Source organism: Oncorhynchus gorbuscha, linkage group LG18 (genome assembly GCF_021184085.1).
Source record: "Oncorhynchus gorbuscha isolate QuinsamMale2020 ecotype Even-year linkage group LG18, OgorEven_v1.0, whole genome shotgun sequence".
NCBI classification, from domain to species: Eukaryota; Metazoa; Chordata; class Actinopteri; order Salmoniformes; family Salmonidae; genus Oncorhynchus; species Oncorhynchus gorbuscha.
Genome location: NC_060190.1, coordinates 27,405,509 through 27,429,791, shown reverse-complemented (window position 1 = coordinate 27,429,791; position 24,283 = coordinate 27,405,509). Strand labels below are relative to the sequence as shown.

The 24,283-nt window shown below is 42.5% G+C and overlaps 1 protein-coding gene across 1 annotated transcript in view; it reads left to right on the top strand.

Annotated features, from left to right (window-relative positions):
• Positions 1–24,283, top strand: part of setd5 (SET domain containing 5) — a 48,282-nt gene that overhangs the window by 2,257 nt on the left and 21,742 nt on the right. The window contains 1 exon segment of the mRNA XM_046311548.1: positions 19,478–19,718. Coding sequence (XP_046167504.1) covers positions 19,648–19,718 — 71 coding nt within the window. The 5' untranslated portion in view covers positions 19,478–19,647.

Sequence of the window (24,283 nt, the reverse complement as noted above, 5' to 3'; positions counted from 1 at the left end):
ACGTTGGCCTAATTGTAAGATCAGTAAGAAGGCTTACTGATCTTCACATTTAATGTTGTGTACTGGCTGGCAGCCATTACATTTTTTTTTACTTATGCATTGTTACAATAGTAAAGGGCCATTGCCGTTGAGCTTATGTTATATAGTTTTCTAAATTCATTAGGACGCCACAATAGCTGCCCTCATCATTGCCTGAGTTATTTGGGTAAACTCAGCTGCCCCATGTAGACTCCATGAGGTACTGGTTACTGCCAAAATAAAGGAAACACTTGAGTAAATGAGGGATACAAAGTATATTGAAAGCAGGTGCTTCCATACAGGTGTGTTTCCTGAATTAATTAAACAATTTACATCCCTTCATGCTAAGGTTAATGTATAAAAATACCAAGTTGCCCATTATTTTGGCTACCATGGCTTGAAGAAGATACCTCATTGACTTTGAGAGTGGTCTCAAAGGAGCATAGGGGGCTTAAAGAGTGTGTCTCAATCACTAGATGCCAACCCAATTGAACACTTATGGGAGATTCCAAATGATGGAACATTAACATAGAAGATCAGTGTCACATCCCTCCAATAGAGTTCCAGACACTTGTAGAATCGCCAGAACGACTCGTGGTGGCCCAATGCCCTATTAAGACACTTCATGTTGGTGTTTCCTTTATTTTGGCAGTTACCTGTACATGCACTGTCTATTGCTCGCAGAGAGTTGGCTACAGTGAGAAAAATAACTGTTTGATTTCCTCCCAGCTCTGCCAGTGTAGGCCAATCTGGAACCGAATGTGTGACGACCTAGTCAAAGCGAATGTGTTGTGTCCAACTCAGTGTTCAACGTGTCATTACCTAAGTCCTTTGGAATAATAATACACATTTTCCATGTTTTCTACAAATATTCTTCAAATGTCAAAGTTCTTCAACAAATTAAATGAGTGTATAATGGTTAATTTGTCAGTCCTCATTTCGACCCAAATAGATGAGCTGCTGTAACGTTTGGATGCGTGTACTTTATTTGATAGTATAGCAAGGTATGCTGCTGTTGATTAGCTCTGCTTAGATTAGAAGCCTTCAGTGTCACAACACAGCATGCTCGGCCTACACATCAAGAGCAAGTGCTCCTGTTTTGTATAACCGCAAAATACTGTCAGTCCATTTTTTCAGATTGTCAGGAATAAAATGGGAAAACTTAAATGTCACTGATGGACTGGTGATTTGATGAAACAGTTTGGCTTCCACAACCTTAGTAGTGCGGCTACCACGACCTTGCCAATTTCATACTGAATAGGCAGGATTGAAATGTGTTGGTTGCTCTCGAAGCATGCCGGTGGTAAGGCGCACAGAGTAGAGACTTATTTCGATTGGTCCCGGCGCGCATTCTCTGAATATGTTTTCCCATCTTTTAATAGCCTCGCCGCTGCCGTTCTGGCCACTCATAACCGTTTGAAACATGAGCCCCCCCCACACTCCCCCTGGCCTGACCCTTCTTGTTATCTAGAACAAACGGTGTGCTCACCAAGAGAGACAAAGACAAGCACACAAGCCCCTAAGAAATGCAGGGAGAATTGGGACATGGACACACAATGGCTCGCTTTCTTAACCCAACCTGCAAATATTGTGAAATGTCCACATGGTCTACTTGACTTGTTCATTTTCTATAACCTGCCTCATATAGCCTCCCATTTTGCATTTTTAGGCACCTCTTACACAGGGTCACCTTGTGAGGGTAAAACACTTCCCACCGCCCGCGTAACATAAAGAATTTAGCCTACGTATAACACGCAATCAACATAAAGGAGTTAACGTAAGAGTCATTCAGAAAGAGAAAATGGCTTCTGTACACTTGTTTTGCCTTGGCAAGCTTATCTTCGAGACTACTGTACTGTTGAATAACATCTGCTCGGATTTCCTTTGCATTATTGTGTGTGTGTGGGGCTGTGGAATTCCCCCCCAAAAGTGGGCCCCGCTAACTTTCAGAGATCTGAAGGAATGTGCGGACGGGCAAGATTAGTCTGGCCTGTTTTTTTTTTTTTGTGGTGTTCCTATTAAAGTGGGTCGATGGCTACACCCACACAGCTGTAAAATAACTACAAGTGATCATTACTGTTGGGGCAACAATGTGTCATTGAACTAACATAACACTAATCCATGTAAGGGGAAGTTGTTTCTCAAATGTTGACATAGTTGCATCTTATTTGGATCACCTTTGTGTGTGAGAGAGACTGGCAGGATGCTGGCCGGTTTTCAACAAAGGAAGACAGGATCCCAGCTCTGTCGTGCAGACTACTTTAGGCTAAGGCGATGTGGTTGGTTGTTAGGAAGAGCAAAGAGAGAGTGGGGGGAAATTTGCTATTTTTTTATCTACCCCATTTGTATGCTGATGACACTTCGTTTCATTACATGGAGGGCAGGTGTGTCCATTGACATGGTAATGCAGTGGTGAGTTTCTGCTTATGCAGAGCACAGTCACTGTTTTGAATGTGTCATTATATGGCCAGTTGGACGGATTGAATTCAAGGCTCAGAGAATTAATAAGAGAAGCTTGGTTGTGTCTGAGAGTCTGTGGTTTCACTTTAGCTACCTCCTTGTTTGGTAGTGATTTGCAATGGCTTTCAGAAGTGTTTCTTCTACAAATAAAAGTCCTGTAGTGGGGGGGGTGGAGTTCACGGAGGAGGGTGTGCCCCCCCCGGATAATTTTTATAAATGGATTGAAGCTCATTTAAAAATTATTGACATATTGGACTGTCCATTATTTGTGTGGGGCTAAAATGTTTGAATTTGTCCACCGCAGAGTTCATTTTCACTCTCCCCTACGTGAGATTATGACACATTGCCAAGTTTACTTTCTTTGGATAGCCTAGCTCATGTGAAAATGGCTAACGTAGGCCTAACCAGCGAAATAAAAAGCAAGGTTACGACAGTGTGGTAGATGGATACACCGCCTACACAAAGTGCAAGCAGATAGGCCTATTTTGTTTAGGCTTATTCAGTGATCACATGAATTCTGGCTTTTGTTCATTAGACCATACGCAGGCCATTTAAAGTGTAAACCGATGTGACTACTAAAAGTTTGAGTTGCCCACTAAATAAATGTAGCCTATTTTTGCCGTCTATATTAGATGGCAGTCGTAACTTGAATACGCCTCGAGGAACATTTATCTCACATAGATCACACAACAAGCCGCCTATATAGATAAAATATTCTACTATGGGGTTGTCAGTTTTTTTTTTTTGCTATTATTTTAGAGTACTTTTTCTCTCTCTTAATATTCCATATTTTTTGGACGTTGTGGCAATGATTTTGGTGCAGCGCCACAGCTAAATGACTGCAGCGGAAACACTGGCTTTCAGTGAATCCATTATCTCTGCTTCTTTTATTAGGAGATTGCTCTCAGCTATGGTTGCTGAGAGCAATCCTTTTTACTGACTGGACGATAGCAAGATTGTGGGTAGTACTGCACATGCTGGATATTGATAACTTTTGCAACATTGTTTCGCTCATGTCCATGACAGTGAAGGTTGCCTGCATTAGAACATGTTTGTTTAATGGTGTGTGTGTGTGTGTGTGTGTGTGTAACTGCCTGCGTATGTGACTCTTTCCCTCCCTCTTGCTATGTCTCTTGTTCCTTTGCTCGCTCTCTCTGTTTCTCTCGCTCTTTCTCTCTCTGCTCTTCGGCAGCTGCTCTGTGTTGTATTGCTGGCTTGTCTTGCACAATGGGGTTAAAAAAAAGTCGCTGTGACGCCTGGCTCTCTGGTGCCCTCTGATTGGCCCAGGCGCTCTGGAGTTGCTCCAATGGGGCTCGCCGATTCCTCAACCCAGCCATGGCACTGGGAGAGCAGTGTTGCAGAGGGCTCTGCTGGGTAATTCTGTTGTGTGGCGAGGAGCAAAGCTTCTTGGGAAAATAATGGAGGGGGAGGAGGAAGAGGCTGGGGGAAAAACAAGGCCAGGAGAAGCGGGCGAGTGAACTACGTAATCATCTCACACTCTCTCCTCTCGTTCTTTCTTGCTTTCTCCTCACGCCCTCTCTCCCCTTCTCTCATGTTCTCTCTTCTCTTTGGTTTTCCGCCCTCATGCTCTGTTCTTCGCTCTCTGTGCTTTCTCTTTCGTTCTTTCTCTTTCCGTCTTGCTCTCCCACACAGGCAGTTTCTCCCTTCCTAGTTTTTATTTAATCATTTTTTTTCCTCACAAAAGGCTCTGATTTAATGAAGAGACCTGTTGTGTACGGCAGAGACTAGCTTTTCTTCTTCAGGGAAGAAGAGCTTGGCCATGTTCCCCTCTTATGTGGCAGGGACAATAAAACAAGCTCGAGGTCCGAGTACTGACACATTTGCCTTGGTCAGGTGAAACCATATTTCTGACTTGTGTGTTTACACAAAGGGTGTTGCACAGCAGAGAGCAAATAAGGAAGATGAAAGCAATCTGTGTCGGGCCGCTCAACACCTCCCTACTCACTGCAGCCTCGTGAAGGCTGCCTTTTTTTCATTGCCCCTTTCCAGAGTTGCTACATGTCTCCCTCCCAAAACGGGTTATGGTTGAATTGAAGGTTTGGCAGCAGTAGATGTGTGCACTCCGTCCTGACCACAATCATGCAATGGTCTGATTTTGTTTTCACTCAGCCATGCTTACTTTATTAAATACTAAATGTTGTCGTTTTTGGTTCCTGTTTAAATCATTGTATTATTGCATTTCCTGGGCCCCGAACAGAATATACTTTGTGGGAAGCAGACACATGGGCTAAACCCAGGAGCTCCCAGGCATGTAAAATGGCCTCTCTGTGTTGTCTGCGATGCTGCCTCTAGCCTAGCGTTAGCATACGTATGTGTGTTGTGATGAACATCAGTGCGAGGTGGTGCAAGTGCTGACCCATGTGTGTGAGTGAGACACACACACTCTCTCAGGGGGAAATTACACCCTCGACACCCAGGAAGCCAATGAGTTCAAACAAATGTAGCTAACGCGTACATTGTTACAACAAATGTAAGAAAGTAACCGTCCCGTGATGACTGTTGACTGGACTCACATTGTACGGCTCTTCACAGCTAAGCTAAGCCAAGCCGATTTGTTAGCTTAGATCTCAGAACATCGAGAAGCAGACTTTTATTTATTCAATGAGCAGCTCTGATGTCTCAGTCTGACTAATAGAAAGTAATAGGGCAGGCTGGAATATTGTGTGCCCAAATAGACACCCCTTCCTCCCTTTCCTCTGTTGCCCCAGTGGACAGTGGCTTGGTTTGTTTGCTCCTGAAACAGATGATTGATTTTGTGTACTGGCCCTTCTGTCGGCCTGCCCCCCCCCCCCCCATCCTCCTATGGCACTCTCTCCCCCTTTGTTCTCCATTGTGTCCTTCTCATCCCCAGTCTGGTCCCGGTCCATTCAGACAGCTGGACATTGTTGTGTTAATGGAAGGCTGCAATGTGTTCCTCGCCGCCTGACCGCACGGCATGAGAACTGTCAGATCATGATGGCGGCATAATGATCTGACGACACGCCGGCTGACCAAAATTCGACTGGAAGTCGCGGTTTAGTCATTCTACTTTTCTTTTGTAGTTTTTTTGCTGGCTCGACGATGTGACGACACGTCAATATCGTGATATCAGATGTTGAAATATATCATTAACTAAAAAGGATACTGAAGTTGGGACTCATACCAGTTTGTGGTATTATTATCATGATGGCTCGTCTCTTAGTAGTATCCCATGTTTACTTTCAGGGGTTGCTTTTAGCAGGAGGCCAGCTGGTGTCCTATCTGATGCAGACATTTTTTCTTGAGACCAGGAGACTGTCGATGTGGGGAATAATTGTGTTGTGCGTAGAGCAGACTGTTGTTGTCACGTAATTGCGTTTTTTTTTTTGAGGGAGCAGCGGGTGGTGGATATTAGATTCAAAGAGGGTAAGAGAGATGGAAGAGCCGATATAATGCAAACTGTAATTTCACTCCTGCCCTTACTTCCCCCCCTCTCTCTCTCGCTGCGTTACGTTCATTTGAAAGGTTTGCATAAATGACGATCGAATTCTGCCAAATATTGTCGGATTTCAGTGAGGAGCTTTACCCTTCTACCTGCTTCAAGAACCTTGGCGCCTCTCCTTTATTTTCTATTTTTCCAAAACAGAAAAATATGTGAACAAATGTCACCTATCCTGTTAATTGACGATGCCCCCCGCAGCTCAAATGTGAAGCACTCATCCCAGTCCGTGTACAACACACGATTATAGAATCAGTCTCTGACGTCAGCGTGTGAATGTGTGTGCACAAGAGAAAACGAAAGGGGTATGAGTTTGGAAATATTTCTCATTGAGGCCTTGATTTCCTACTTGTTCCCCAGAAGATGGCTATTCACCTTTGATCAATGTTCTATCCTACTTCTCATCACCCACCACACATGTTCTGTCAATTCAGCCAGTACAATGTGAACCAGTAAGCTCCTTTGTCTTTGAGCTCATACCCTCAATCTAGACCTCAAGCATCGCTTGTCCTCTTTTTCTGATGCCAATCAGCCACAATTTAAAAATGACCCACAGTGAAACATGCTAGGCTATAGCCTACCCCAGTGCTGAAGCAACACGTCATTGAAAAATCGAAACGCGAGACCAGCTTTTCTGAACCACTTTGTCCACTTCAAGTGTATTTCTCTTACGTTCTGCGGGGGTTAATGAGGCTTGCGTTGTGCTAGGGCTATGGTCTTCTATTACGCTAAAGGTTTCTGGTGGGCACTCACAAACATTTTGCTAACAGAATACTTGTGCGGCACTCGCATTACCATGGTACTGTATCCCTTTTGGAGTTTTTGCATGTAAGCTAGCATGTTTTTCAATCCAACGAGTCCATGAGGTTTCATTCCGTACCGGTCTGTACTAGTGATGCACCGATATGACATTATTGTCTGATACCGATATTCAATATTTTCATTGACAAAAAAAAGATACGATAATCGAAATTTAAAAAATTTAGCTGCCTTTTTTTTAAAGCATTCCAGTCATTAAATAGTTAACACACACACCAAACGTTATTTTGTTGGCATTTACGTATGTCCCCATTATCAGTAAAACATAATCAAAACCTATTTCTTTCACTTACTTGCTGTGCTGTTTTGTTGTTCATTTGTTCAGTCTCAACCAGGATTTCGTCATACATGTCTGTCTGTGGCCTCCCTTCCTTGGTGCGCACTGTCACTGTGTCCGTTTCCATCTTGTCCAGCTCTGTCTGTTAAATTTCACATAACCCCTGTTTCTTGTCTGCACTGAAGTAGCACTCCTTCTACCTAGCATTGAGCATGGTGGTGAAACAGAGGCTCAGAGAGAATGCCACCAAATCGCATGTTCACAGCCTCTTGTAGAGTACTTTTTTAACCCCACGATGTGTCAGCAGTTTTGTTGAGCAGGCATTTCAATGCCATGACAGTGTATCAAGTCTGCTGCAGACACACTTGAGCTTATTTCTCGAGTCAGTTGTTCGAATGGAGCTAGGAGTGTGTTCATGTTGTCTAATGCCATTGAAATGGCAGCAGCGGTATGAGAACCAGCACATTCTTGAGCATGCAATATGGCTTTTCTCAGTACGAAATCCTCGTCGACCCACTGTGCTGTCAGACTCCGCATGCTCATGGGGCTGACATCGCTTGTCCAAATGTCAGTCGTGAAGCTAATAGAAGTGACACTCATAGATGTGCATTTCAACAATACTGTCTAACTCCGGTAGGGCAACGTCTTAAAAATAGCACCTACTTGGTAATGTGTACCGAGGTGCTTGGCTAGTCGGTGAAAGCCAACATCATCCACAACAGAGAACGGTTGATTGTCAAGGGCAATGAGTTCTATTATCTTGGTGTTAATGGATTTCGCCTTTGTCTCGCTGAAAATGTCTTGCCACTTCAAATGACTGCTCGACTTGAACTTGTTTACTTGTTGAAACTGTGTGCCTAGAATTTTTCCGATTTTTGTTCTGTGTAGCGCTGTATTTTTCTTGCAGTCATTACATCTACCCAAGTTATTATAGGTATGCACGTCAGCTTTGACATCGGTTTTACACGTTGGCTTTTAAACTAGACATTGGGCCGACGTTGGCATTTTTAGCTGATATCGGCCTTTTCCGATATGTTCACCGATTTTTATATTGTGCATCCCTAGTCTGTACGGTAATGTGAGTGCGGTATTGCAGAATACGCACAGCCATTGCAGTGTGGTTTCGGGGTGACCGAGGGTTGGTGTAGGCTAATCTTTGGCGGCCAAAAATGGGAATGACTTGACGCGGTGTCTCTCTGATGTGTAGGCCTACTACTCCGTGCTAGTAACAAATTATTTCTGTGCGACAGACGTAGGCCTAGCCTAATTTTTCCTATGCAAATGCTTTCAACGAAAGCCACAGTAAATAAGAATGTTCGGGTATACATTGTTTTTCTTCCCCGGGGCCAGCCAAGGTTTGGAAGCTGAAGTCTACACCCCTCCGTCCGTTATTGGTCAACTAAGTTTTTGTCATTCAACAAGCGATGACTCGTTTTCATTGAGAATACTGCACCGAACATCTTAGAAGTAAAATTGCACGACTAACATCTCCTCGGCGAAAACAAAAATGAATGGCAGTTTTCTTGCGTTTACTTTCCTGCCGATAATTTTCAGTATACTGGCTACGGCGTCTCAAAATGGACAAACGGTACTATTGCCTCTTTTCCCGTTTTTCAAGCAAAGGTCTTTTAAAAGGAGTATGCAAGCACACTCCTTTGGTTCGCCTGGCCGACTTCAGCTGGCCGCCAGCTGAAATGAGGCATGCTGACGCCTTTACTCCGCCCTGCTACACTGTAGCTAGGTGTGTAGTTTGTGTGTGTGTGTACACATCCTGGTTTCTCTCTCCCTTCTTGTGATGCCATACATGCACTATCCCTCCAGGGACACACGATACATGTGTGTGTGTGTGTGTGTGTGTGTGTGTGTGTGTGTGTAGCTTAACTGTCTGGAGAGGAAAATAAAAGTGAGGCAGTCAGTGAGGGACATGCAGGGAAGAGCGGAAGCAGGATAGGGAGGGAGAAAGTATTCTCTCTGCTGTTCATTTTGTGTCCCCCTTAGACTTCTCTCCAAAATGGCCTCTTCTAGTGAAGTTTAAAGACTTTGAGGCCATTGGTAATTTGAGCCTGGAATTCAAGGCTAGGGGGAGCGAACAAGGGAAAGAGGGAGAGGTAAAGAGGCCTTTTCTTTCCCCTTTTGGAATTTACCTCTCAGTTCACCGTCTGGTTGTTTTGGAACAAGGCCCAATCGTGAACTCCCTTTGAGGCCTCACAGGGAACTGGCTATTTCTGTCCAAATAAATAGTACAGCTCTCTCGCTTCTAACAGTCAAGTTGTTTTTAATAAGCACTTCTCTCTATGGCACGGTGGCCGGAGATTTTATTTTACCAGGTAAGAACCATTTGAGGTTAGAAACCTGTTTTACAAAGGTGACCTGGCAAGAAGGCAAAACAGGGAAATGATGGTGTACTTTTTTTTTTACAGAAATACAAAAACACACAAGTCTGTCACAAGTTACAACCCTGGCCCAGCGTTGTCTGGGTTAGAGGAGGGTTTTTCCCGGGGGAGCTCTGCGTGGCTCATTGCGCTCTAGCGACTCCTTGTGGCTGGCTAGGCGCCTGCAGGCTGACTTAGGTCATCTGTTGGTGTTTCCTCCTAAACATTGGTGTGGCTTGTTACCCGGGTGGGTTGTAAATTGTAATTTGATTGCAATTGGTAATTCCCCAATTTCGTGAAAACCAATGTTAAAAAAACACTTGAATGAGCAGGTGTCCAAACATTTGATCTGTACATATTTTATACATCTACATTGTTGAATAATATTGAAGACATCAAAACTATTATATAACACATGGAACCATGTAGTAACCAAAAAAGGCTTAAACAAATCAAAATATATTTTACATTTGAGTTTCTTCGAAGTAGCCACCCATTGCCTTGATGACAGCTTTGCACTCTCTTGGCATTCTCTCAACCATTCTCTCACCTGGAATGCTTTTCCAACAGTCTTGAAGGAGTTCCCACATATGCTAAGGACCTGTTGGCTGCTTTTCCTTCACTCTGCTGTCCAACTCATCCCAAAACATCGCAACTGGTTTGAGGTCGGGTGATTGTGAAGACCAGGTCATCTGATGCAGCACTCCTTCACTCTCCTCCTTGATCAAATAACCCTTATACCGCCTGGAGTTGTGTTTTGGCTCATTGTCCTGTTGAAAAACAAATGATAGTCCCACTAAGAGCAAACCAGATAGGATATTGCTGCTGTGTTAGCCATGCTGGTTAAGTGTGCCTTGAATTCTAAATAAATCAGTGTCACCAGAAAAGCACACCCACACATCACCTCCTAAATTCTTCACGGTGGGAACCACACATGCGGAGTTCATGCGTTCACCTACTCTGCGTCTCACAAATACAAGGCGTTTGGAACCAGAAATCTAAAATTTGGACTAATGAGACCAATGGACAGATTTTCACCGGTCTAATGACCATTGCTTGTGTTTCTTGGCCCAAGCAAGTTTCTTCTTCTTATTGGTGTTCTTTAGTAGTAGTTTCTTTGCAGCATTTCGACCATGAAGGCGTGATTCACGTAGTCTCTTCTGAACAGTTGATGTGTATGTTACTTGAACTCTGCTGCAGAGGATATGTTCATTAGAGGTAACTCTGGGTCTTCCTTTCCTGTGGCGGTCCTCATGAGAGCCAGTTTCATAGCGATGGTTTTTGTGACCTCACTTTGAAGAAACTTTCAATATTTTTCTAATTTTCCCTATTGACTGACCTTCATCTCTTAAAGTAATGAACTGTCGTTTCTCTTTGCTTATTTGAGCTGTTCTTATGGACTTGATATTTTACCAAATAAATAAACAAATTATCTGCTCAAACGCATTAAGGAAATAAATTCCACAAATTCAATTTTTTAATAAGACACACCTGTTTAGATTTATTCCAGGTGACTACCTCATGAAGCCGGTCGAGAGAATGCCAGGAGTGTGCAAAGTTTTCATCAAGGCAAAGGGTGGCTACTTTGAAGAATCTCAAATATAACATCGTTTTTGATTAGTTTAACACTTGTTTTTGGTTACTACATATTTCATAGTTTTGATTTCTTCACTATTATTCTTCAATGTAGAAAATAGTCCAAATAAAGACTCATTCAATGACTTGAACGAGTAGGTGTGCCATCTTTTGACTGGTACTTGTATATACGGCTGGGCTTTTCTGACTATAGTCTACTTGTTACATATGAGCATTTTATCTCAAAGAAAAGTTACTAAATGTTCCCTCAGATTTAAAGAGGAATTCAACTAAGTGTAAAATTGACATGTTGATCTGTACCTTAAACGCTTTGTATATTATTCCTTCATATCAAACCTAACACTAGGCTTGAATCTACAGCAACATATATTTTAAAAAAAATAGAAAACATTTCTAGGACCAAACCATTCCACGGTCGTCTATGGATTTCTGTCAGCAAGTTCCACTCTAATCAAGAGACGGTTATCGCTGTCCACCTAGAAATAAACTTTGGGCAGCAGAGTTAGCCGACCTTGACGTTAGTGGAGGCAGCTAGGCCATTAGCTAACCCATTGTTGTGGCTAGATGCTGGTAACTAGGCACTGGGAATGCATGCAAGCTAGCTTTAAACCTAGCTAAGGGCCCAGTTCATAAATGCCATGCATCTCAGTACTTTTACTAGGCTACCCATTACTGGACACACCACTACAGTTGAACAATGACTTGAGCTTTATACAAGGGTGGATCAAGGTCTGTGTAGTGCGGAAGAATGATTTTGTTGGAAACCTTAAAAGCCACACCCTTGTGACTGTGTGTGTGTACACATGTGCATGTTTTGAATGCGTTCATGTCTGTGTGAGAGTCAGTCAGTGCGTTTGGGTGGCCTTAAGGTGACCTTGCTCTAAGCCAAATCCTCTCCCTCTCTTTGCTGCTGCTGCTGCTGGGTTCACACGCTCCCAGGGCTGCTACTTCTTTCTGCAGCCACAGTCTGCTCTGCTTCCTGGCTATCCTGCGAGGTGGCTGGGCGGATGAGACTGGGGGAGTGTGGGTCAGTGTTCCAGCGTCTGCGTAGTCGTGGAGTGTGGATCACATGACCGGCTGCCCAGCCTAATTCTGAATGACTCACCCCCTAGTAATGTCTGTCTGGGCAAACACTGCCCCCGCTGGTTGTCCTTGGTACTGTTCCTGGTGAGTGGAGAGGGAGGCCCAGATAGAGCTCCTGCTGTAGGGGCGGGGTGGTGGTGACTGAGGAATCTGGCGCTTGTTTTTCTCTACATTGGAAAGCACTACTGGCCTTGGGCAGTGGAAGCCTTTGTATGGAAGGGAATGTCTGCATCACAAATAGTACCCTATTCCTTATTTAGTGCACTGCATTTTACTTTTACATATTGACCCTCTTATCCAGAGCGTACAGTCAGACAGTAACCTGTAGGGCTCTGGTTAAAAATAGTGCACTGTGTTTGGGATGCGGAAAGTCCGTCCTTGACAGTCATTGCCATTGCAAGTCTGATCTAGGTGGAGCAGTGCTGCCAACCTAGCCTGCACACAACCCCATATCATTGTATGACAGCATGACTCAGCATAGTGTTTGTGTAATGTGAGGTATTATAGGTGGCTCTTTGACGTGGCCCCTTGTGCCGTACCATGCACTAGTTACATGTGGATGTGTGTGTGTGGGGGGGGGGGGGGGGGGGGCAACAAATGCCATAGAAAGGTACTTGAAATGGACACTTCCCGATTTTGAGTATGGAACACTTTTGCTGTGAAATATCCACCGTTAGTTGACATTGCTATTGCCAGAACAAACTGAGATTGCTCTGGCATTTCTCACATAGAAACTTGATTTGGAAGAAGGATGTTTGATATGCTTTTACATTTGTACCTATACATTCTGTCTGCAAGACCCTGTGCAGACAAATTCCAGCGTGATGTAGATGGCATTTGCACTCAAAATGAAAAACATTTTTTTTTCACAGAATTGACTTATCAGGCATTAATGAAAATGTGAATGTGTAGATTTACAGAACCCTATAGGGGGAAGTGTATACACTTACTTCAGTGGTATTACTTCAAATTCTGTAACGGAACAGCAGAACTTTTGTTATGGATGTGACAGAAATGGACATGCATCTTTGCGAGAAGGGACACAACGGCAAATGTCCGAATCTCAATTCTCTGAATAGCCACTTTGAAAGTAAGGCTTGGCTACACTAAAACAACCACAATGAAAATGCAGCAATTGTTATATAGAGAGGAAAATTTACCGGTATGGATATGACATTCGTTATGGTTGTGACTCTGTAAAAGGAGTGTTTTTGTATATTAATTATTTCTTCACCAAACATAATTATAATGCTTGTATAATTTGAAAATGCAGTGCACCTCCAAAGAACCAAAAAATCTCCACTGTCTTGAATAGTTATTGCATAGGCTTTCAAAGGGTGCTCGTTGGTCCCGTCTTAACAACCAGAAATGCACAAATGTGCTTTATTTGAAAATCTCTGTTTTCATTGCGTATTAGTGCTGCATACCTCCAATTATTATAGAAATATTTTTAAATTTCGTAACACTAGAGGAGAATGTTATGGATGTGACATTCTGCGTTATGGATGTGACACGGTCCCAAAAAGACAAGACCGCAAATGATGACACTGCACTCAGTTTCAAAAATGTACAACGTTTTCGTCATTTCATTCTAGGTCATCAATGACATGTTTTATATTAAATTATTATTAGCAATCCACCTGAGTAACTGAATAAACATACAAAAACTCAATTCAGTGCTTTCATTTTAAATTTTAATTTTATTAGCTCATGCTTTGTATTAATCTCTCACCCTATAATCTGTCAGCAAAGGCTCTATAAAATGGTATCTCCTCCCCTTGTTGTCCTCAAGGAGACAGGGAATGGACAACTTGACCTGCAGCTACCCAAGCCTTGTCGTCCTTGGCTGGCGAGATGTACACAAATCCAGTGTGGTCGTTTGTCCTCGAACTGCATTTCAACAGCGTCAGTCTTTATCCGTTTCCAGTCTCACAAGCTGCTTGTATATACACAGAGTTTACCAAACATTGTGAACACCTTCCTAATTAAGCTGCAACCCCGGCTTTTGCCCTCAGAACAGCCTGAATTCATCCGTGCTTGGACTACAAGGTTTCGAAAACATTCCACATGGATGCTGGTCCATGTTGACTCCAATGCTGCCCACAGTTGTCAAGTTGGCTGGATGTCCTTTGGGTAGAGGATAATTCTTGATACACACAGGAAACTGTTGCGCATGAAAAGCCCAGCAGCATTACAGTTCTTGACACAAACCGGTGCTCTTGGCACCTACTACCATACCCTGTTCAAAGGCACTTATATTTTTGGGTCTTTCCCGTTCACCCTCTGAATGCCACATACATAATCTATCTCTCAATTTTCTCAAGTCTTAAAAATATATATTTTTTAACCTGTCTCCTCCCATTCATCTACACTGATTTTAAGTGGATTTAACAAGTGAAATCAATAAGGGATCATGGCTTTCACTTGGATTCACCTGGTCATGTAAAGAGCAGGTGTTCTGAATGTCTTGTAGACTCAGTGTATACCTCTAACCCCCCTACTAGACTCAGGGATTGATACACCCATTTCATTCCCTTGTTTATTTGAGCTAGCTGGACTCATTCCTCCCTTACCTCTACTATATCTTGACACTTCATTGTTGTCTTTCCTATGAAGGGTTAAACTTCTTCAATTTTGTTATGTGAAATGGTTAAAATATACTTTTCACTGATTTATAACCTACCAATGGCACGGGTTTGCACTTTCGTAGACCTTTCTTGTCAGATTGTAAATCACCTCAGGCTTGCCAGCTGCAGTTCACAAGATGGACTTTTAAGACCTTAATTATAAAACCCCTAATTTTTCCTTTATATAATAATTTATTTCATTATCATTAGTAGGCTTCGTATAGCAGCCTTGTATCACCACCATCGAGCTGTAGGCCTAAGAGCGCACCCTGTTTAGTCTTAACCGTAACTTACTAAGGCCTATTTCAATTATTTTTTTTATATAGGCTACCATATCAATCGATCATTTATTTGTTCAGGTCTTTCATAGCATACGAGTCATTCATGAAATGCATTTGAAATGCAAACAAGCATTTTTAGTTTTAAAATAACAAAGCAAACATTGAATAATTATCGTTAACAATAAATAGGCAAACCATTTCGGAAATTGCGTTCACAAATGAATGTGACTGTTTTTAGTCTTTGCTGTAATAAATACAAAAACATGTTTTTGGTATGACTATAATTTATGTAGAGTCCACCTGTGGTAAATTAAATATATTGGACATGATTTGAAAAGGCACACCTGTCTATATAAGGTCCCACAGCTGACCGTGCATGTCAGCAAAAACCAAGCCATGAGGTCTACGGAATTGTCCGTAGAAGCTTCGAGACAAGTTTGTGTCAATGCACAGATCTGGGGGAAGGGTACCAAAAAAAACTCTGCAGCTTTTGAAGGTTCCCAAGAACACAGTGGCCTCCATCATTCTTAAATGGAAGGAGTTTGGAACCACCAAGACTTCCTAGAGCTAGCCGCCCGGCCAAACTGAGCAATTGGGGGGAAAAGGGCCTTGGTCAGGGAGGTGACCAAGAACCCGATGGTCACTCTGACAGAGCTGCAGAGTTCCTCTGTGGAGATGAGACTTCCAGAAGGACAATCATCTCTGCAGTACTCCAACTATTATGTCTTTATGGTAGAGTGGCCAGACGGAAGCCACTCCGCAGTAAAAGGCACATGACAGGCCGCTTGGAGTTTGCCAAAAGACTCAGACCATGAGAAACAAGATTCTCTGGTCTGATGAAATCAAGATTGAGATATTTGGCCTGAATGCCAAGCTTCACGTCTGGAGGAAACATGGCACCATCCCTACGGTGAAGCATGGTGGTGGCAGCATCATGCTGTGGGGATGTTTTTCAGGGAATGGGAGACTTGTCAGGATTGGAGAAAAGTACAGAGATCCTTGATGAAAACCTGCTTCAGAGTGCTCTGGACCTCAGACTTGGGCAAAAGTTCACCTTCCAACAGTACAACGACCCTAAGCACACAGTCAAGACAACGCAGGAGGGGGCTTCGGGACAAGTCTCAATGTCCTTGAGTGCCCTAGCCAGAGGCCAGATTTGAACCCTCTCGTACATCTCTGAAGAGACGCTCCCCATCCAACCTCACACAGCTTGTGAGGGAGGATCTGCACAGAAGAATGGGAGAAAGGCTCCAAATAGAGGTGTGCCAAGTTTGTAGCGTCATACCCAAAAGAAGACTCAGGGCTGTAATCGCTGCCATAGGATCTTCAACAAAGTACTGAGTGAAGGGTCTGAATACTTTATTTTTATGCATTTGCAAAAAAAATCTAACTTTTTTGCCTTGTCATTATGGGGTATTGTGTGTAGATGGAGGAGACAAACAATGTAATAACCTTTTAGAATAAGGCTGTAATGTAACCGTGGGAAAAATCAAGTGGTCTGAATGATTTTCCAAATGCACTTAAATAGAGCAAGGGAATAGGAAATGTTTTTCCTAAACAAATGAGGTGCAAGTCAGAAATGGCTGTAATTATGTTAAAGCTTCAGCAACACGGACAGCGCTATACACACTTTTGATGTTCTGTGATGGTCGCAGCAGCAGGGAGTAGAGCGAGAGTCGACGGATGCTAGTTAGTCACGCCCAGCGCAGCAAGCCTGAGCCAGGACCAGCCTCCATCTAGTCATTTGTGTCATAATTATTTCGTCAAACAGTTTGCTTAAGGCATCAGACAAGCTCAGTGCATATAGTTGAATTGATTAAAACACACAGGATGTGTCTATAGGGATAAATACACGTTTAAAAATTTCAACCAATCGATTGGTCGAAAGAATGCTCTTGTTCAACGAAGATCGTTTTTTGGGTGGCGGGGCAGCAGCCCTAGTTTGAGTAAACTCATGCTTCTTACCCTTTAATACTCTACACGTACATCACGTTTTAAGAGCGGGCTCTCTGGTACTTTTGAAAATGTCACATTTTATTAAAATAAATTGATATGTAATTAACCAATCATAGCCCTCATCTAAGATTGCAAATCACCAGCAAAGAGTTCCGTTTGAATCCATTTTCCCATTCACTGTGTTGGTGGTGCTAGGGATGTGACTGTTTTGGAATTTGAGCTTATGATAATTGGCCAGGCCAATGTACAAAGTCACCGACACAACTGGCGGGCAAAAAAGGGAAGGTCACAATTCTGTACACTTGTTGGATATGCTTCTTAATACAACCTAGTTGGAGAAAAGCCATTACACTTTGTTATTACCATTCAGGTTATTACTTATAAATATTAAGATATGCCAGGTTGGAGAGGATCTGTCGCATCTTTATATTAAGAGTCAAAATAAAGATATGCTTACCTGTTCTGTATATAATTGTTTTTCATACAGATCCGATTTCGACTCACAATACCATTCAAACGAAGTCTGGTGGGTTCTCTCCCACTTTGTCCAGCAAAATATTCGCATTACGTCACACCCTGTTGCTGTGGTCATTCGATGGCATTGGCATGTTCATCAGAGAGGACGTCGTAATGAGATGAGAATCAAAAGCTCCTGTCATGATTTAAAGGGATGGATTCCAGACAGGCTACTTTAGGAATTGTTCTGAATGGACGTATAGAGAATCGGCGAACTCGCACGCGCACAGCCCAGTAAAAGCACCCATCAATCAAAGCTACGAGCATACGCCAGACACAAGCACATATTTCTCCTTCCCTTAAAAGGTATTTAAAAAACCTAGGCTTTCCGAAAGTGGGCTATAATATAATGATTTGACAAGGAAAGTATGTGGGGTACAGCTATGCTATAATGTGAAGAGGAAATTTACAATAATTTAAAATGGAAACAAATACACGCAATATGCCCATAACCTATTTATCAGCAATGCTGATAATCGAGGGGGTGTGTTGGAAAGATTTTTCAAATAATGTGAGGAAGTATTATCATTTGAAAGGATGTAAAACAAATATATTAAAAATATATATATTTCTAAAAATACTTACTTGATATACTTTGAGGTGAAGGAAAAAATGACTGAGAAGCCCAGCTTGTTATTGGTGGACATGGTGAGTTAAGACAATTAGACATCCCCCCCCAAATGGGCACTTTCCTATATTTGACATTTGCGAGAAGCAGGCAAGGTACTTCTATGCGTGCTCAAGCGCACGCGCCATCAACATTTAACAGGACAGAGAGACCAGACAGATGCTCACATGGAACACACACAAATGATGGTTTGTTATGAACCCAAACTAATTTCTCACAAGTGTAGCAGGTTGTGAACTCTGCAAACAACGTTTCCACCCCGAGAATGAGAGCAGTAAATGATTAATACACGCGTTCACAAATTTATGAAAGAAATGACAAACGGTAGGCTACCACATGGGCATTCATAAAGATTCATTGTGGGCCTCCATTGTGTTTAGCCTAGGCTACTATTCTACTTTGCGGGGATAGGAGGGTGGAAATTGTCTCGGCTAGGGCGGCATATCGGCCAGCACCGGGCCTGATCCACGTTGAAGTCTATAAATTAAGAAATGATTCTGTATCAATTTATACCATCCCAGTTTGGAGAGGATTGGCGCATTGTTCATTTGACACAACCTATTGATAAACATCCTTCCTCCCAATTTAATTTTCTTTGTGAAAATTTCAGAGCAGAATCTGAGATACCAAAAATATTCCCTGTCCACACTGGTGTGGAAACACCCTATTAACATTAGGCCTATTCTCCAACTTAGGTGCGAAGGTGCTGACCCATGGTATTGAAACTCAATCAAGTTCATTGTTCACACACACTTACAGAACATGGGGCTGCAACAGTTTTTCCCCTTGTTTTGCATTTGGCTTTTGGGTAAGACAGAGTTGCTGCTGAGCCAGTAACTGAAAGGTCGCTTGTTCGAATACCGGAGCCGACAAGGTGATCTGTCGACTTGCCCTTGAGCAAGGCACATAAACCTAATTTGCCCCAGGGACACCATATACAATGGCTGACCCTGCAAAACATTTCACTGCACCTATCCGGTGTATGTGACAACTTCTGTAGCCTTTCTTTTAGGCTTGTTGTAATCGCTTTAGAATGACCTCTAAAATTTTATGACTCACGATAGTTCGTTGAGAATTCAAATGAAATGGTCCAATTGTGTATTAACAGCAGCGGGAGACCCAGTTTTATGATTGTCCATATATTGGTGTTGTACACATAGAAATATATAATCTAGAATATACAGATTATATTTATATTGTTCTACCTGTATTTTAGGCTATACCCAACTCAAGTTCATGGGATCAGAAGTGTCTTTTGTTGACTCCTCTTGATTCCTTTTGTGTGTGTGTGCACGCGCTCGCTGGTGGACTTGTTTGGGGTGCACGTTTGTCTCACTCCTGACCTGTCCTCTCGCTCTATCCCCAGGTCTCCCCATGTCCGTGAGCCGTCGGCTGCGGCTCTGCGGCACCCCACCCCTGGAGTGGTCTGTCACTACAGTTCAGACCCCGTGATCCCCCCTCTCTCCTCTTCCCCCTGTCCCACCCCCGCCCCTCCCCCCTTCCCCCTCCTCCCTGCGTGCCGCTGTGCTGGACGTCATGAGCATAGTAATCGCGCTGGGAGTCACTACACCAGAAACGTCCTACTCAGATATGGCTGCTGGATCAGAGTGAGTACCACAGGGGAGGGGGGTTGAGGATAGGGGTGCTAGGGTTTGTGTGTCCTCTTTTTTTCACTACCCAACAAGCTATGTGCAGCATTTCAAAACGTTTCTAAACTAGCTGTTGCTGTGTTTCCACTGTGGTCAGAATCAGGAAGTGACCAGGAGAGCTGGAAAGTGTTGGTCACAATGAAGGCCTTCCAACCTAGACCAGGAAGCTGGGGCCCACCACAGACAGAATTATGCTTGGGCGGTATCCCGATTGTCATACTTTCATACCGACCTTGTGCCATACCAGGATATTCGGTAATATCAGCACTGAACACGGGGTGCTCTTTTCAAACCCCACTGAGCCTTTTTAATCCATAGGTTCGCAATACTAACAATTCCATGTAATATCCCATAGAGAATGCTAACGAGTGCATTGTGAACATTTTATACAGTGTCTGAGCTAAATTATTTGCAGGACAAACATACATCCCTGCTCAAATTTATATACGTAACTCAAAAGTACTTTTCAGTTTGCTGCACGCACCAAACAAATATTACACAGCAAGGCTCTTGATAAGGAGGAGATTCTCTGCTATTACCAAGCAAAGCTTTTTCCAAAATCAAGCTAACAAGTTAATAAATTAGCAAATCTAATACACAACTGCTGAGCATTCAGCACATTTTAGACTGTTAACTTAATAGTTAAAAGATATCCAGCTTCCAAACATTTAGTTGTGAATTCCATACTGTAACTAGATAACCAAGCGCGTGCTCTCGTCGTTGTGTGCTTGTAAACAAACGCCACGTGACTAGGGAGTACCAGTAAACTTCAAAATGAAAAATGTTTCAGGTGAAATGAATAATGATCTTTATCTGCTAACGTATTGTTCAAGTTGACAGCAGGTATTTAAGTAGCTACAAATATTCACATTTGATTAAAAAACGTTTAAATTGTTTTAATGGTATTGAAAACCCATCCCGTGATTATTTCCGTATACCGCCCAAGCCTAGACAGAATACAGGAGTACTACCGGGTGCCTTTCTAGTGATGCACCGATATAACACTTTTGACCGATATCCTATATTTTCCTTGCCAAAAAAAACAATATTTTGAATTTTAACGGACTATTAAGCATTCTATAACAGTTAAATAGGTAATGCACACGGACACAGTGGTCTAAGGCACTGCATCTCAGTGCAAGAGGGTCACTACAGTCCATGGTTCAAATCCAGGCTGTATCACATCTGGCCGTGATTGGGAGTCCCATAGGGCGGCGCACAATTGGCCCAGGTTTGGCTGGGGTAGGCCGTCATTGTAAATAAGAATTTGTTCTTAACTGACTTGCCTAGTAAAATAAAGGTTATACACACCACACTGACCAAAAAGTTGTGTTCATCCCCAAAAACATAGCAAAACGACATCTGTTTCAGTAGCTAGCTAACTAAATAGCTAGGTGTCATCTAAAATGGGGTCAGAACCATCTGTGAAGCTAGCCACAATAAGGATTAGCCACAATAGTAGCCTTCAAAATAAATGTCATTGACAGTGATGCAAATAGTAGAATTATGCCATAATTGAATATATCATGCTAAATGAGGTTGGGCAATTTGTTAATTTGACAAATCTGAAATCACACTGGATGTACTATACTTTAGAATTGTGTTTAGGGCATACTTATTTCACTGTACAGCCTTAACTATGGATTGTGGATCAATGACATGGGGTATCAGTCTACTTGGTGACACCCAGAAAACAATAACGTTGTAGCTCTTATTGCTGGACTCTGAAACAACTGAACTGAGCCACATTTATTATAAACCTGTGTATTGAACACTATTCCAGAGGAAAAACAATACTGCATGGATGTTTGAGTCTTTCTGAGGAGGATGTTGGGAAAAATTATCTTGGGTATTGTGTAGACTGATAACCCATTTCATTGATCCCCAATCCTTAGGTACGGCTGGCTGTACAGTGCAATATGAATGTCATTACACACAATAGGCTGACTGGGGAGGTGAGTCCCGTGATAAGAGCTACAACACTAATATTTGCGTAAACTCTTAAAAGTTGTGTTCTGTGGGTGTCACCGAGTAGACTGACCCCATTTCATTGCTTCACATTCCAACCTTGTTGAGCGATCCCGGATTCGGGATCGTGACTACAGCCTCAAGCCTATTACCATAACGTAACATTAACTATTCATGAAAATCGCAAATGAAATGAAATATGCTAGCTCTCAAGCTTAGCCTTTTGTTAACACTGTCATCTCAGATTTTCAAAAATATGCTTCTCAACCATAGCAAAACAAGCATTTGTGTAACAGTATTGATATCTATTGATAGCTAGAGTTAGCATTTAGCGTTAGCATTCAGCAGGCAACATTTTCACAAAAACCAGAAAACCATTCAAATAAAATCATTTACCTTTGAAGAACTTAAGATGTTTTCAATGAGGAGACTCTCAGTTAGATAGCAAATGTTCAGTTTTTCCTGAAAGATTATTTGTGCAGGAGAAATCGGTCCGTTTTCTGCGTCATGTTTGGCTTCCAAAAAAACCCGAAAATTCATTCATCAAAACGCCAAACTTTTTTCCACATTAACTCCATAATATCGACTGAAACATGGTAAACGTAGTTTAGAATCAATCCTCAAGGTGTTTTTCACATATCTCTTCATGATATATCGTTCCTGTTAGTATCCTCTGTCTCAATCACATGGATGAATTTTCAACAAAGGACACCGGGCAGACACCTGGTAAAAGTAGTCTCTTATGGCCAATCTTCCAATGATATGCCTACAAATACGTCACAATGCTGCAGACAACTTGGAGAAACCATAGAAAGGGCAGCCTCATTCCTGGCGCTTTCACAGCCATATAAGGAGACAATGAAAAACAGAGCCTCAAAAATCCTGCTCATTTCCTGTTTGAAGTTTCATATTGGTTTCGCCTGTAGCATCAGTTCTGAGGCACTCACAGATAATATCTTTGCAGTTTTGGAAACGTCAGTGTTTTCTTTCCAAATCTGTCAATTATATGCATAGTCAAGCATCTTTTTGTGACAAAATATTGCGCTTAAAACTGGCACATTTTTTTTTTAAAAAATCCAATAATGAAATGGCGCCCCCAAAGGTTGAAGAGGTTAACATTATCTAGTCTAAATATGGCATGATTCCACCAATTGTAACCTTCTGCATCACTTTAAAATAGGTATTTTTATTTTGAAGGCAAACCGCAAATTCCACTATTATGCCTAATCCTTATTGTGGCTACCTTCACAACACATAATCCGGTCCGGTCGAGCCTCACTAGCCAGATGAAGCTAGCTGGCTGTTTATAACGTTAGCTTTGAGCAACACGGTTAAGTAGCTGGCTAGCTATTTATTTGAAGTTCAATTTCAATAGGCGAACAACAAGTGGTCAACTACGTAATACTTACTCACAAGGATTCCAAAATCATTGCAAAGAATAATGAAAATAATATAATAATAATAATATAATAATATATGCCATTTAGCAGACGCTTTTATCCAAAGCGACTTAGTCATGTGTGCATACATTCTACGTATGGGTGGTCCCGGGGATCGAACCCACTACCCTGGCGTTACAAGCGCCATGCTCTACCAACTGAGCTACAGAAGGACCGCAGTTTCTACTGGTCATTGTTTTCGGGCTGGTTGTATTGGTGCTAGCTAAGTACCAAGCTAAAGCTAGCAACCCCAGAAGTTGTGGTCAAACAAATGATGCTTCATTGCCAACGTGGTATTGTAAATGCGTCGTTCGTGGCCGGTGTCTGCTTGTTTGCAGGCTTTTTTTGTACAGCTTTGACAAGTGCTACTGATAGGAGTGGTGGCGTTTTGACTTGCACATGCAAGTTCGGAATACACAACATTCTATAATCTGTGTTATTTAACGTGTCAAATAGTGTTATCTGACTTGTCTTTTTTGACACGCAAAGACCCAAAGGCGTTCCATAGTATGTTGTGAAGCCAATAGCAGTGACACTATTACTGTGCATTTATTTTGTTGACGTGGAGTCATTACGTCTTAGACATCGGGCCGACCCCGACGTTAACATTTTCAGCTAATATCATCTGATACCGATATATCGTGCATCCCTACTTTCTATCTATGGGGCAGAAGGCAGCGTGAGGGACCATTAGGATCTGAACCCTCCTTCCCCTGTCAGGCCTTGCATTCAACCACCCCATCACATAGTGTCGGCGCCCCAAATGACATACTATTCCATACATACTGAACTACTTTTGCTAAAAATGTATGGAGAATAGGGTGCCATTTGGGACGGAGCCTGTAACTGATCAGTGATGACCAAGAGAGCTTTAGGTTGACTGAGGTTAAATCAGACAAGTATTGGAACAAGAGCCAGCTGTTCTGCTGAGTGCTGTATGAGGAAATGGCTCTAGACTGCACAGGGAAAACAACCTGAACCCAGTGCTCCTACTACCCTGTAGGTGAGCCAGATGACTGAGCTTCTATGGAATGTAGCTGGATCGGGCTCTTCCCCCTCCCCCATACATCTCCCTTCTAAGAAACCCAACCTGACTCGGGAAGGCATGCAGGGTGG